The 14467-nt window shown below is 35.6% G+C and overlaps 1 protein-coding gene across 1 annotated transcript; it reads right to left on the bottom strand.

The window, feature by feature from the left end:
* Positions 1 to 1576: 1576 nt before the first annotated feature.
* LOC135214860 (L-proline trans-4-hydroxylase-like) lies at positions 1577 to 13637 on the bottom strand. Its single transcript, XM_064249280.1, has 6 exons — positions 13559 to 13637; positions 12590 to 12779; positions 10642 to 10736; positions 5492 to 5669; positions 4020 to 4214; positions 1577 to 2190 (listed from the first exon to the last, which is right to left on the bottom strand). Exons 2-6 carry the CDS (start codon positions 12773 to 12775, stop codon positions 2080 to 2082), a joined length of 765 nt encoding a protein of 254 aa, XP_064105350.1. The 5' UTR covers positions 12776 to 12779; positions 13559 to 13637; the 3' UTR covers positions 1577 to 2079.
* Between the last annotated feature and the right edge of the window lie 830 nt (positions 13638 to 14467).

Here is a 14467-nt window from a genome sequence, read left to right as displayed (position 1 = left end):
TTCATCCTTTAAAATCAACATTATATATATTATATATATATATATATATATATATATATAGATATAGAGAGAGAGAGAGAGAGAGAGAGAGAGAGAGAGAGAGAGAGAGAGAGAGAGAGAGAGAATGTGTGGGTGGATGCCCTCGTGCTCCACCCGTCTTGTGGTTTCCTCTTCTGTTTGCCCTGTAAATAACTGAGAGGCTTTCAGTATTAACCCGTATCCTTTGTGGTGGCAAAAGAGAGACAAATTTCGGTTTTTCCTCCCTTCCTTCCTTCTGTCCTTTCCGTCCCCCTCCCCCTTCAACCCCCTCCCTCCTCTCTCTTCTCGCCCTCTCCCGTATTTCCTCCTCTCCCTGGAAATAAAAGACTCAGATTTATATCCCTCAAAAGGCTCCATTGACCTGGAAATGGCTTCCATAAATAGTTGTTCTATGAAAACTCAGAGAAGCGAAAGATATCTAAGGCGATTTCCAAGCTCAGCGTTAAAGTTATATTTCTTTTTTTTTATTATATTATTGTCTTCCTCTCTTTTATTTTATTTTTGTACTGGGTGGACTCAGATTAGGACTTTCTCGCAGTTCCTGTTTTTAAGTTTCAAAAGCATAATACGTTTGACTCTTTGGAAGGCCTATTATTAAAATTAGGTGGGGGTGGGGCTGTTGGAAAATCTCTCTATCACGAGAGAGAGTATATATACATTGTTCTAATGGGTCCACAATAAGAAACATGTTAAAAATTGGTGTATAATTTAATAAACACCTTATATAAAAGCTTTCGAACCCTTACCTGGGTTCATCTTCAGTCCAAACATGTGTGTGTGTGTATATATATATATATAATATATATATATATAATAATATATATATATATATATATATATATATATATATATATATACATATATATATATATATATATATATATATATATATATATATATATATATATATAGATATATATGTAAGGTTGACTGTTGCCATAGGTAACTGATTGTTCGGAAGACACGTCCTTCGTGTCAGCCAATATTTAAAGGACCTTGATTTTACACTTCTTTTATTCCAGCGAGACATCTCGGGGCAAATGGTGCTCCGGAGATCTCGGTTAGGTCTCCCTCTCAGCATGAGCCGTCGTCATTCTAAGGTAAATTGCATTCTCCTTTTTGGTTTGTTTCTTATCTGATTCTGTTCAATTGAAATGTGTGAGAGACAGGATGTAGAAGGGCTTGTCAGTTCATTTGGATAACGCAAACACTGTCCGGGAAGCAATAGTTAACAAAAATAATGTGAATGAGATCCATTTTGTGATTGTGGAATAAATCATCTGCTTTGCTGTCGCTTCGTATGTAAGGGATTTTGCGGTATCATAAATTAGAGGCTTTTTTTCATTGTTGCGTAAATTTTTTTTATTACATATTGAATTCCTTCTATAAAGAGATTTTCTTTCATTATAAACTTTATTTGATATTTATCACACCTGAAGTTCTACACGAGGATATCTACCTTATATTATATATATATATATAATATAATTATATATATATATATAATACATAATATATATATAATTATATAATATATATGTATATAAAGGAAGCCTTTCTGGCTATAGTAGATTCATATCAACCGTGCATTTGATGTCTAAGCCTGTTCCTTACGACGCTCCTGATTGGCTGTTGATAAGCCAATTACCTGGCTGGAATGTATGTTCCACCTCTCCTGAGGGGTACTTTTAAAAGACATAGATCCTACCCGTGTGAACTCTCGAGAGAGACTGAGAGTTTCCAGCCCTGCGATTTGGCTTATCAACAGCCAATCAGGAGCGTCTTAAGGGACTGACTTAGACATCGAAAGAACGGTTGATGTGAATATACTATAGTTCATTCCATTTACAATTGCAGTGAATTAAACGCGACTCTAGATATCCGTTGAGCCGTATTCTACTTCATCTTCAATCTCATTCCATTTGCTTTAAGAACAACAAAAGAGAAATAATGTTGAGAGAGCAGTAAATCTATTTCAAGGATCGTCGAGGTCCGAATGGCGCCCTTTTGCTGTTCATCTCAAATGGCGCCTGCTTCAGATTAGTGGAACCTTCGGCCGCCTTTGTAGGAGACGTCTTCATCAGGATGCATGAACCATTTCCCTTCCAAATTCTCCACCACCTGGCACTTCATCAGTTCAGAATCATCAAGCTGGGAGGAACAAGTCTACGCTTTAGAACAACATAACGATCTAGTCCAGTGACGATTCCTATAACCCGAGCTTGAAATTCAAGAGTATTTTCCTACTTTTTTAGTTTTTGAAGAATTTGCCTGTTCGGATTTGAGAGCCTCGGCAGAATCGTTTTAAAGCTAATGTACAAAAAACTTCATACTTTTTTTAGAGGAATTATTATGACTAGGACTTCAAGGCTACTTATTCCCTCTGGTCATGTGTGCCCGTTATTGTGCTGACGAAATAGCTTGAAGACAGGTTTACGTATTTTAATGGAAATTTCGCAGGAAAAAAAGTGTTTCCTATCAAGATTCTCGATCTTCGGTAGGTCTGGGTTAAGATTTGACGATTAGGCGGTCGGCTTGAGAACCATTGTGAAGTATAAGGATTTTCTAAGAATTCGGTGTCTTACAAAAGGGTAAATTTCACAGTCAAGGTCTCAGAATTTAGTTTGGTTCACCTTATGAAAATGAAACTAATGACTACTGATAAATATTTATGTGGGTTGGCGGAAGTATGTTCTGTACTGAGAGCTCTTATATTAAAGGTAATGGCACTGATGAAGAAAGTACTTGGCCTCCCGAGTTGAGTTGAGTTGAATATAGAATTTAGGCCAAGGTGACCTCAAGCACTGGGACCTACGAGGTCATTCAGCGCTGAAATGGAAATTGACATAAAAGGTTTGAAATGTGTAACAGGAAGAAAACATCAAAGCAGTTGCACTATGAAGCAATTGTTAGGAGAGAGCGGAGAGTAAGATGAAGAAAGAGAATCTGAAAGGAGGTACAGTAAAAGGAGCGAAAGTGGTTGCAGCTAGGGGCCGAAGGTACGCTGCAAAGAACCTTAAGTAATGCCTACAGTGCACCGCATGAGGTCCACTGGCCTCTCGACTGTTGGGAGACAGCAGTCCTCCCGTAAATTGTCACATCAGTTCAACTGTAAATTTTGTGACGAGACAGTGAAAGAGCCGAAATCCTTCAGATCACTAACGTGATATAATCTTTTCGGATTTACTTCACTAGATCTAAAAATGGACGATGTAACTTTTAGACTCATGATCTTAGAGGAGCAATGCTTAGGGAAACCAAATTTTTTCAAGATAGCTTGCCACTCATAGTACCCATTACTTTACATTTTGGGCATAACATTAGGGCAGACATGTTTCTTGTTTCTCCTCAGAATATTAACTAGATCAAATGGAAAATTTAAAGTTTTTAGGGAAACGTAATTTCTCCCAGAATATGTTACCAGCGTGTTATAAACTTGCCTTATTTTATATATATGGATCACTTGCCCATTAGTTCTACCATGATGATCGAAGCATCAGATTCCAGACACCTGGGGTTTTAAATTTCTGAGGAGACTTTTACCGATCCCGTGAAATATGTTGTAGGTTCGGGAGTTTTTTGGTCGTCTTGTTCATCCTTGTTTCTCTTATTTCATCTTCCTGTTCATTGCTTCTAAAACTATTTAATATTGCTTTAGAGTACCCCTAAAATATTGTTTACTTTTCCTGTTCATTGCTTCTAAAACTATTTAATATTTTTTTAGAGTACCCCTAGAATATTACTTCATCTTCCTGTGCAATGCTGCTAAAACTATTTAATATTGCTTGCTTTGGGGGTACTCTTAAAATATTATTTCATCTTCCTGTTCATTGCTTCTACAACTATTTAATATTCCTTGCTTTGGTGCTACCTTTAAAATATTGTTTCATCTTCCTGTTCATTGCTTCTACAACTATTTGATATTGCTTGCTTTAGAGTACCCATAAAATCTGCTGACATTAGCAAGTCTTAGTACCAACCTTTTTCATGGGAGTGTATTGTGGATGGTGGTGTTCCACATACGGGTTGTTAGACTTTTTATTGAAGGCTACGATGAAGACCCAACGGCGCATGTCCGAATCATTCCCGTCGGAAGTGTGCAGTAGATTCGAATGAAAGAACAGAACGTCCCCGGCTGCCATTTCCACATACACGTGCTTCAAGCGCTTTTTAGCCTAAAAGAAAGAGGAAGCAATATTTCAGTGTCATAGCCAATGTTAACCTATGTTCAGTGTTGTTTACGAAGGTGGTAAAAGAGTGATTTCAAAAGTTTTAGTTCATATCCTGGTGATATATAAGAGATTTCTTATCAATTATCTCAAGTATGATTGATAAGAAGTGTCATTTCGAAGCTTCAACAAAAAAACGGATAAGAATAGATAGAAATACTACCTTTTCTACCTCGGGAATTATTACCTTTTCTACCTCAGGATGCACTTGCCTGGGCTATTATACAAATATAATATGTAAGAAGAAATAGCTGAAAAATAGTCTTCTTAACATTTCTGCTACTATGTTTTGGTCTGTTTTCGGTCGAAAATTTTCTGCAAAATTCCTTGTAGGTTATCTTGATCATAATCATCCATGATCACTATAAGAATTGCTAGTTTTGATGCTGATGGTGCTACAGATTAACAGAGAATGAATAGTGGACCCCCCCTGTATTCACGTTCTCGACATTCGCTGGCTCATGCATGCGCGGATTTCTCTATGGATCATATCTACCCATTATTTGTGGGAAATTCATGTATTCGCAGTATTTTTCTATGAGAAATATCATCAAATTATTTTTTTTTTATCAATTTCATCATAAAATACACTTTTTGTGACAAAACTTAAAAAACCAGGTATAAACATTTTTAATGGATTTTTCAACTAATAAAATAAGCAGTTTTAAGCATTTTTATAGGGGTCACAGCTGTTCGCGGTGGGGTCTTGTACGTATCCCCCATATATTATTTATACATAGCATCACGTTTTATATACTTCGTGATCAAATTATCCATATATATATATATATATATATATATATATATATATATATATATATATATATATACATAATATATATACATATATATATATATATATATATAATATATATATACATATATATATATATATATATATATATATATATATATATATATATATATTATCAGCAATAAGTCATCAAACAGCACGTGATAAATATGTACGTAAATAGCCACATGCTATTTATGTTATATATATATATATATATATATATATATATATATATATATATATATATATATATATATATAATTTTGAAGCATCTGTAAAGATTTCTTATGAATAATCCTGATCACCTGGAAGCAACATTTATATTGAAAAGTAAACCTGACTTATTTATGAATATGGAAAAGATCGAAAGAGCGCTTGATACATCCAGAACATCTTCGCAGTTCTGTCCCCATCAGCGTTCTCATACCTCTTCAACTCTTTCCGGCTCAGCCCCCAACTGAGTGCCGACCTGTACGTGATCGATTCGCCCCATATGGTGGGACCCAACGAGCACCTGGAGGCAGCCGTTAGCCCGCATGCAGTCGTCGATCGGAATGAAGACTGATCCCATCTCCGGATAAAGACACCCGTTGAAGTACCAGTACCTGTGCAGTATCAAAAAAAAAAAAAAAAAAAATAGACTGTCATGTAAGAAAGGAAACTTAAGGCTATAGTAGATTCACATCAACCCGTGCGTTTGATGTCTAGGCCAGTCCCTTACGACGCTCCTAATTGTCTGTTGCTAAGCCAATGACAGGGCTGGAAACTCTCAGTCTCTCGAGAGAGTTCACGTAGGCAGGATATATGCTCCACCTCTCCTGAAAGACGTATACCTCAGGAAAGGTATACGATAGACTGGGAGTTTCCAGCCCTGTCATTGGCTTATCAACAGCCAATCAGGAGCGTCGTAAGGGACTGGCCTAGACATCAAATGCACGGTTGATGTGAACCTACTATAGTTGAAGTTTATCAAGTCCTTCCTTTGCAATGGCACCTCCCCTTTTTCTTTTGGAATAAAGGCTGGTCCCATCTGTGGATAAAGCCAGTCGTTGAAATACCAATGCCTGTGCTGTGTCCAAGAAAAAAAAAACTGCCAAAAACCGTACGTCAGAAAATGGTATTGAACGTGACTATCTTGTTTTGCAACCAGGTGCGATCTTTGCTTGCAGAAATAGAATTGCAGGAATGACAATCTCCTGAAAGCCTTTTTGTGACGATTTCTTTCCATCTTTCTCCGAAAGAAAATTTAAGTAGTTTTGACAGGTCTTCAAAATTATTTCATTGAATAATGGCACATAATCTAGATAACAAAATAACAAGAACAAGATGTGGCGTGAACTGCTTATTTGACTTACAAAACATACGGCAGCCATTGAATTCGTTTGAATACTTCCTGATTACTAACATTTTTCTCTGAGTGAACAGATATCAATCATCTAGATGTCTAGATGTGACTTGTTTGGTCACTTTCATTTAACAGGACTGCTATAACGAGATACTGGATAAAGAGATCAAGGGGGCAGCAATTTGCTTTGTTATCTAGAGTTACCTGTCTAATATTTGGATCAGCTAGAGGCACCTTTCTAATATTTAAATCAGCTAGAGACACCTTTCTAATATTTGAATCAGCTAGAGACACCTTTCTTTAATATTTGAATCAGCTAGAGGCACCTTTCTAATATTTGGATCAGCTAGAGGTACCTTTCTAATATTTGGATCAGCTAGAGGGACCTTTCTAATATTTGAATCACTAGAACCTTTCTATTTATGACCCTCTAGGTAGACCTTTCTTTAATATTTAAATCAGCTAGAGACACCTTTCTAATATTTGAATCAGCTAGAGACACCTTTCTAATATTTGAATCAGCTAGAGATACCTTTCTAATATTTGAATCAGCTAGAGGTACCTTTCTAATATTTGGATCAGCTAGAGGCACCTTTCTAATATTTGAATCAGCTAGAGACACCTTTCTAATATTTGAATCAGCTAGAGATACCTTTCTAATATTTGAATCAGCTAGAGATACCTTTCTAATATTTGAATCAGCTAGAGATACCTTTCTAATATTTGAATCAGCTAGAGATACCTTTCTAATATTTGAATCAGCTAGAGATACCTTTCTAATATTTGAATCAGCTAGAGATACCTTTCTAATATTTGAATCAGCTAGAGGCACCTTTCTAATATTTGAATCAGCTAGAGGCACCTTTCTAATATTTGGATCAGCTAGAGATACCTTCTAATATTTAAATCAGCTAGAGATACCGTTTCTAAATATTTGGATCAGCTAGATTTGGCACATTTCTAATATTTGAATCTAGAGATCCTTTCTAATATTTGAATCAGCTAGAGGCACCTTTCTAATATTTGAATCAGCTAGAGATACCTTTCTAATATTTGAATCACCTAGAGTACCTTTCCTAATTTATTTGTCACTACTACCTTTCTACGGATTTTGAATCGCTAAGAGACCACCTTTCTAATATTTGAATCACTAGAGATACCTTTCTAAATTTGAATCAGCTAGAGTACCTTTTCTTTAATATTTGAATCAGCATAGATACCTTTCTAAATAATTTGAATCAGCTTGAAATACCCTTTCTAATATTTGAATAGCTAGAGATACCTTTCTAATATTTTGAATCATAGGGCCACTTTATATGATTTGAATCACTAGAGGCACCTTTCTAATATTTGAAATCAGCTAAAGATACCTTTCTAAATATTTTGCATTTTCAATCTAGAGATACCTTTCTTAATATTTGAAGCAGCTAGGGCACCTTTCTAATATTTGAATCAGCTAGAGATACCTTTCTAATATTTGAATCAGCTAGAGGTACCTTTCTAATATTTGAATCACTAGAACTACCTTTCTAATATTTGAATCAGCTAGAGACACCTTTCTAATATTTGAATCAGCTAGAGATACCTTTCTAATATTTGAATCAGCTAGAGATACCTTTCTAATATTTGAAAATCAGCTTAGGAGGATACCTTTCTAATATTTGAATCAGCTTGAAATACCTTTTAATATTTGAACAAGCTAGAGATACCTTTCTAATATTTTGAATCAGCTAGAGGCACCCTTTTCTAAGTATTTGAATCAGCTAGAGGACACCTTTCTAAATATTTGAATCAGATAAAGAGGTACCACATTAATAAATTTGGAATCAGCTAGAGGACACCTTTCTAATATTTGAATCAGCTAGAGATACCTTTCTAATATTTGGAATCCAGCTAGAGGTACTTTTAAATATTTGAATCACTAGGAAACACCTTTCTAATATTTTTGGAATCAGCTTAGAGGCACCTTTCTAATATTTTGGAATCAGCTCAGAGGACCTACCTTCTAAATTAGAAATCAGCTAGAGATACCTTTCTAATATTTGGAAATCAGCTAGAGGTCACCTTTATAATATTTGGAATCAGCTAGAACTAACCTTTCCTTGAATATTTGGAATCAGCTAGAGGGACACCTTTTCTAATATTTGAATCAGCTAGAGATAACCTTTATAATATTTGGAATCAGCCTTAGAGGTCACCTTTCCTAATATTTGGAATCAGCTAAGAGGATCCACTTTCTAATAGTTTGAATCAGGCTAGAGATACCTTTCTAATAAGTTTTGGATTCAGCTAGAGGCCACCTTTTCTAATATTTGGGAATCAGCTAGAGGATACCTTTTATAATATCTTTTTGGAATCAGCTTAGAGTGGGACCTTTCTAATAATTTAAATCAGCTAGAGATTACCTTTCTAATATTTGATCAGCCTAGAGGCACCTTTCCTTTTTTAACTAGTTTGGAAAGCAGCTAGAGGTACCTTTCTAATATTTGGATCAGCTAGAGGGACCTTTCTAATATTTGGATCAGCTAGAGGACACCTTATTTAAATAATATTTCCAATCACCTAGAGCACCTTTCTATATTGAATCAGCTAGAGATACCTTTCTAATATTTGGATCAGCTAGAGATACCTTTCTAATATTTGGATCAGCTAGAGGCACCTTTCTAATATTTGGATCAGCTAGAGGATACCTTTCTAATATTTGGATCAGCTAGAGGTACCTTTCTAATATTTGGAAATCAGGCTAGAAGATAATTTTTTCCTTTTAATATTTGGAGGTCAGCCTAGAGGACACCTTTTTAATATATTTGGAATCAACTGAGAGAGACCTTTCTAATATTTAGGAATTCAGCCCTAGAAGATACCTTTCTAAGATTTGAATCAGTAGAGACCTTTCTAATATTTGAATCAGCTAGAGATACCTTTCTAATATTTGGGAATCAGCTAGAGATACCTTTCTAATATTTGAATCAGCTAGAGATACCTTTCTAATATTTGAATCAGCTAGAGATACCTTTCTAATATTTGGATCAGCTAGAGATACCTTTCTAATATTTAAATCAGCTAGAGATACCTTTCTAATATTTGAATCAGCTAGAGACACCTTTCTAATATTTGAATCAGCTAGAGGTACCTTTCTAATATTTGAATCACTAGAACTACCTTTCTAATATTTGGATCAGCTAGAGGTACCTTTCTAATATTTGAATCAGCTAGAGATACCTTTCTAATATTTGAATCAGCTAGAGGTACCTTTCTAATATTTGAATCAGCTAGAGATACCTTTCTAATATTTGAATCAGCTAGAGGTACCTTTCTAATATTTGGATCACTAGAACTACCTTTCTAATATTTGGATCAGCTAGAGGTACCTTTCTAATATTTGAATCAGCTAGAGATACCTTTCTAATATTTGAATCAGCTAGAGGTACCTTTCTAATATTTGAATCAGCTAGAGATACCTTTCTAATATTTGAATCAGCTAGAGGTACCTTTCTAATATTTGAATCACTAGAACTACCTTTCTAATATTTGGATCAGTTAGAGGCCCCTTTCTAATATTTGAATCGCTAGACGTACCTTTCTAATATTTGGATCAGTTAGAGGTACCTTTCTGATATATGAATCACTAGACGTACCTTTCTAATATTTGGATCAGTTAGAGGTACGTTTCAATATTTGAGTCAGCTAGAGGTACGTTTCTAATATTTGAATCACTAGAGTTACCTTTCTAATATTTGGATCAGCTAGAGGTACATCTCTAATGTTTGAATCACTAGACGTACCTTTCTAATATTTGAATCAGTTAGAGGTACCTTTCTAATATTTGGATCAGCTAATTACTTCTTAATGTTGCCGTTGCTGTGAGCGTGGATAAATCTTACTTTAATGTAAATAGATACCATCATAAAAGCAAAGGCAGTTGATCACTCGAAATATTTGAGAATTTAATCGCGCTATATTGGTCGAGGAAATGGGCGCTTTTGTTAAAGGATCCCGCAATTCAAAATATATTTTTGCTTGATGTGTCCGCTAATATACTGATCCTCAAGAACAAAGGCAGCCCTCCCTCGAGAAGTCTTTCTACAGTTCCTTTATAATAAGGAATTGCAATTTTCAAAACTTTTTTTTTCTAATGCAAAATATTTACAGTTTTCAGGCATTCAATCCCTCAAGTTGACGACATCTGAGTTAATTATACAGCCTTAAAAAAAATATATGAATAGATATACCCATAGTCTTGATGCCAGACAAATGACCCCCCAGTTCGAGCGTCCTTCATCATCATCTTGCTGTGGTAGTGGTAGATTTCGTCTCCTCCCATCAACTGTTGAGGAAAATGAGAAGTAACGGAACGTAGGAGTAAGTGATTATAAGACACATTAATTTCCTTACCAGAAAAAATTTATTCTTTACCTTCTACAGCTACTACTTCATTTCGCCATCTTTCTTCACCGTGTACTCATCCTCTCCCAGATCATTCATCTTCATTGATAGTGGTCTTTTGGCACTTCCTTCCCAGTCATATACTTGCACTGATGTAGATCACGCTCCACACGGACTGATTAACGTGAAAATGTCCCCAAAATATTATCCTCACTCTACATTACTTAATTTTACACTAAAGAAGAAACCTACTTGAATAAAGTGATATGTAGGTCTCAAGGATGCGTTTATACATCTAGCAACTTCTCATTTTTTCCTTTAGTCATTAATAGAGAAAATACCTTAATCATGATCCTATAAATTCTTCACTTCTATATAGTACCACTGTCAGTTCCATTGACATCTATTTCTTTTCAACATTAAGCTGTCTCGCCTGATGAGGAAGGACACCAGAGGAAAAAAACAACGCAGTGGCCACCGCCAAGTCGTATGTGCAGAATTCAAAGGAAGTCCTTGAGTAGAAACTTCCACAACATTAACCGTTTTAAGCACCACTATAAGCGCCTCAGTGGCGTGGTCGGTTTGGTGTTGGCGTGACACCTCATTGGCTGCGAGTCGTTTCTCGGGCATTCTATTGAGGTGTGACAGATGTGTATTTCTGGTGATAGAAGTTCACTCTCGACGTGGTTCGGAAGTCACGTAAGGCCGTTGGTCCCGATGTTGAATAACCCACTGGTTCCATGCAACGTAAAAACGCCATATAAACAAAACAATAAAAACCAATATAGAAGACTCATCACCAATGTATTCGACACTAATTTCGCCTCACTTCAATCGCGCAAAAACTTTTGTTTTCCTACGCATTAAGGTTCCTTCCTTTCCTATACCTCGTTCACACCACCCAGCCGATGATTTCCTCTTTTCCGATTCCAGAATAACAGTCTCTCTTTGACAGCCTCTGTCGCCCTTCATTCTTTCCAGACGACTAACCTTGTCAAAAAAAAAAAAAAAAAAAAAACTTTGACCTGTCCCTTCACTTTAGCTGTTTTGCCATATTATCTATCCACTTCAGTTCTTCACCCCAATGTAGGACTTCAAAAACTCTTCGTATCAACACTTTATTCATTATATATATTATATAATAATTATATATTATATATAATATATATATATATATATATTATATATATATATATATATAGAATAAGCTTTCCCTTTCCTTTCCTGATGGGAGTAGAACCCGCACACGGCAGAAAGAGTGCAGGGAAATCCAAGAATTAAGAGGTCGTTATCAATATTGTGTTAAGTTCAGAGACGTCATTGGGGGGTTGGGGGGTACCACTGGCCACCTTCAAGACACTGATGCCCCAACCCCAAGACTTGGTTTGCCACCTTAGCCTTCGAAATAATAATAATAATAAAATTTATTTATTTCTTCCCTGTAATCAATTATTTAGTGTGTATGTGTGTGTTTAATTCACAGCTCCTCCGGCTTATATGAGACGTGCCATAATGCTTATATATTGTATAACTTCACTCAACATTTATAATACTTGTAATTAGCCCATTTTTTAAAAATTACAGTTAATTGTTCTTCTTTAAAAGCTTCCTGAAATCAAAATTAATAGCTAGAGCTATACTGCAATTATAAACAGCTTGATAGTTATCAGTTTTTTATAAGAAATTGCATTTGTTAAATTACCAAGAGTGTTTTTTTTTTTTAAGTCTTCCAAAAACAAATTCTTTAAGCAACAGTTTTCATAGCAAAGTCGGCTTCTGTTTACACTCGCTTACCTCTTCCATAGTGGATGCAATTCTCCGAGATCTGACCAAGACTCCGGTCACATCTTCGCCAGGATGGTTCCACACACACATGCGGGTGTTTCGGGTCCCGTCGCTACGGCAGTAGGCGTGTTGCAGGATTCCTTTGCTGTCTGCCACTGCTGCTTTTATTTTGACCACCTCTTCTGCATTCAGCATTTTCCTATATATATATATATATATATATATATATATATATATATATATATATATATATATATATATATGTGTGTGTGTGTTTGTGTGTGTGTGTGTGTGTGCGTGTGTGTGTGTGTGTATGTGGTTTAAGCGTAGGCTATGTAGTTAAAATATATGTATGCACGCATGTGATATTTCACTTTAAATAATTCAGGATTACGTACGCACGTAATATTTTACACACAAGCTGTAAGGATGCTCATATAACTAAAGCAACAAGCAAATGTTGAGACGTGGCGAAACTGTTTCTTTTTTGTGTGTGTGTGACGTAGTGCAATACCTACAAGGTCTCACGTTTCTGCGCATTTTGCCGTATTTTGTCATATAATCATCCTATTTCATACAAGTATCGTTAAGCTCAAATCTAGCTAAGGCAAGTGGTATATCTCCATCTTAACAGTGGATTCATACCCATGCCTTTAAGTAAAAGCAAGTTGATATTTTCCTCATTAATCAACTATCTTTTCAAGAGAGGTTTCGTTGTAAACAGAACTGACCTGACGAGGAACAAAGCCGTTTTTATTGTACGACCTCTTCATGTCCGGAGTCACTGCCCAGTTGGCAGGATCGTAACCGAACTCCCATTCTGGAAGAAAAAGAATTACGTCTTGCTGATCTAGATCCGTAACATAATGTATGGCCTATGACGGGCCTTACACAATTGTACGGTATTAAACGGGCTACTCATAGCAAGAAATTTTGAACGATCTGTTTGGATCCAAAGAAAGATAATAAATCCGGTACCTTCCATGGCGACTGTCAGATGTTGCAGCTAATAAAGCGATCCTCTGCGGACTGTAATTTGTGACCTTGTGAAGTACAGCCTTTGTGTCTCGCTGCCATTTCATTCTTATCATATTTAATCAGATAAATAAAAACACTGTAGATAATCACTCTCGCTACTGCCATGATTTAAAATGTCTACTCTATTATTTTTGTGTATGTATATATATATATATATATATATATATATATATATATATGTGTGTGTGTGTGTGTGTGTGTGTGTGTGTGTGTGTATGTATATATACATTTAAAATGCCTGCTTTATTATTTGTATATATATATATATATATATATATATATATATATATATATATATATATATATATATATATATATCTACTGTATAAAGGTCTACTGTTCAGGTAGATGAAAACTCCCGTCTTATACAGTTTTTCAATATGCAGCTTATATAAGTGTGTGGATTTTTATTACTTAAAATTTTCTAATCACGTTGCTGTGAATTTTTAGATGTGTGTGTATGTATGTGTGTGTGCACATTGACTTACACTCTCCTGGCTGCACCTGTGAAGGTGTACCATGATTTTTTTTTTTTTTTTGCTTGTGTATATGTGCTGTTGTGCATATATTCATCACGCTAGGAAACAATATGCTACTTATTTGGGCTCTCTCTCTCTCTCTCTCTCTCTCTCTCTCTCTCTCTCTCTCTCTCTCTCTCTCTCATACATTATTTTTATAGACATTACTTAGTACAGTACAGTAGATACTGTACTTAATACTGTCAACCTTTATCTGGTTTCATGTCAAAGGCCAGCTGAAGTACATGTCCACAGTGCTGACTTGAAGGCTGCAGCTATGAAGTTTGCAGGCCTGTATGGTGTTGCAGACTTAAGGCGTACAAATGTTGGC

The sequence above is a fragment of the Macrobrachium nipponense genome, chromosome 46, assembly GCF_015104395.2.
Source record: "Macrobrachium nipponense isolate FS-2020 chromosome 46, ASM1510439v2, whole genome shotgun sequence".
Classification (NCBI taxonomy): domain Eukaryota; kingdom Metazoa; phylum Arthropoda; class Malacostraca; order Decapoda; family Palaemonidae; genus Macrobrachium; species Macrobrachium nipponense.
This window is presented reverse-complemented; position numbering and strand designations above follow the sequence as displayed.

Bases quoted from the DNA above. Each gene is read 5' to 3' on its own strand.
- LOC135214860 (XM_064249280.1), bottom strand. From the start codon at position 12,775: ATGCTGAATGCAGAAGAGGTGGTCAAAATAAAAGCAGCAGTGGCAGAC. The intron at 5,670-10,641 runs GTATATCTATTC...GATACTGCACAG, and splicing joins GTCTGGCATCAAGACTATGG to GTACTGGTACTTCAACGGGT. The intron at 2,191-4,019 runs GTTGGTACTAAG...TGTTCCTCCCAG, and splicing joins AATACACTCCCATGAAAAAG to CTTGATGATTCTGAACTGAT.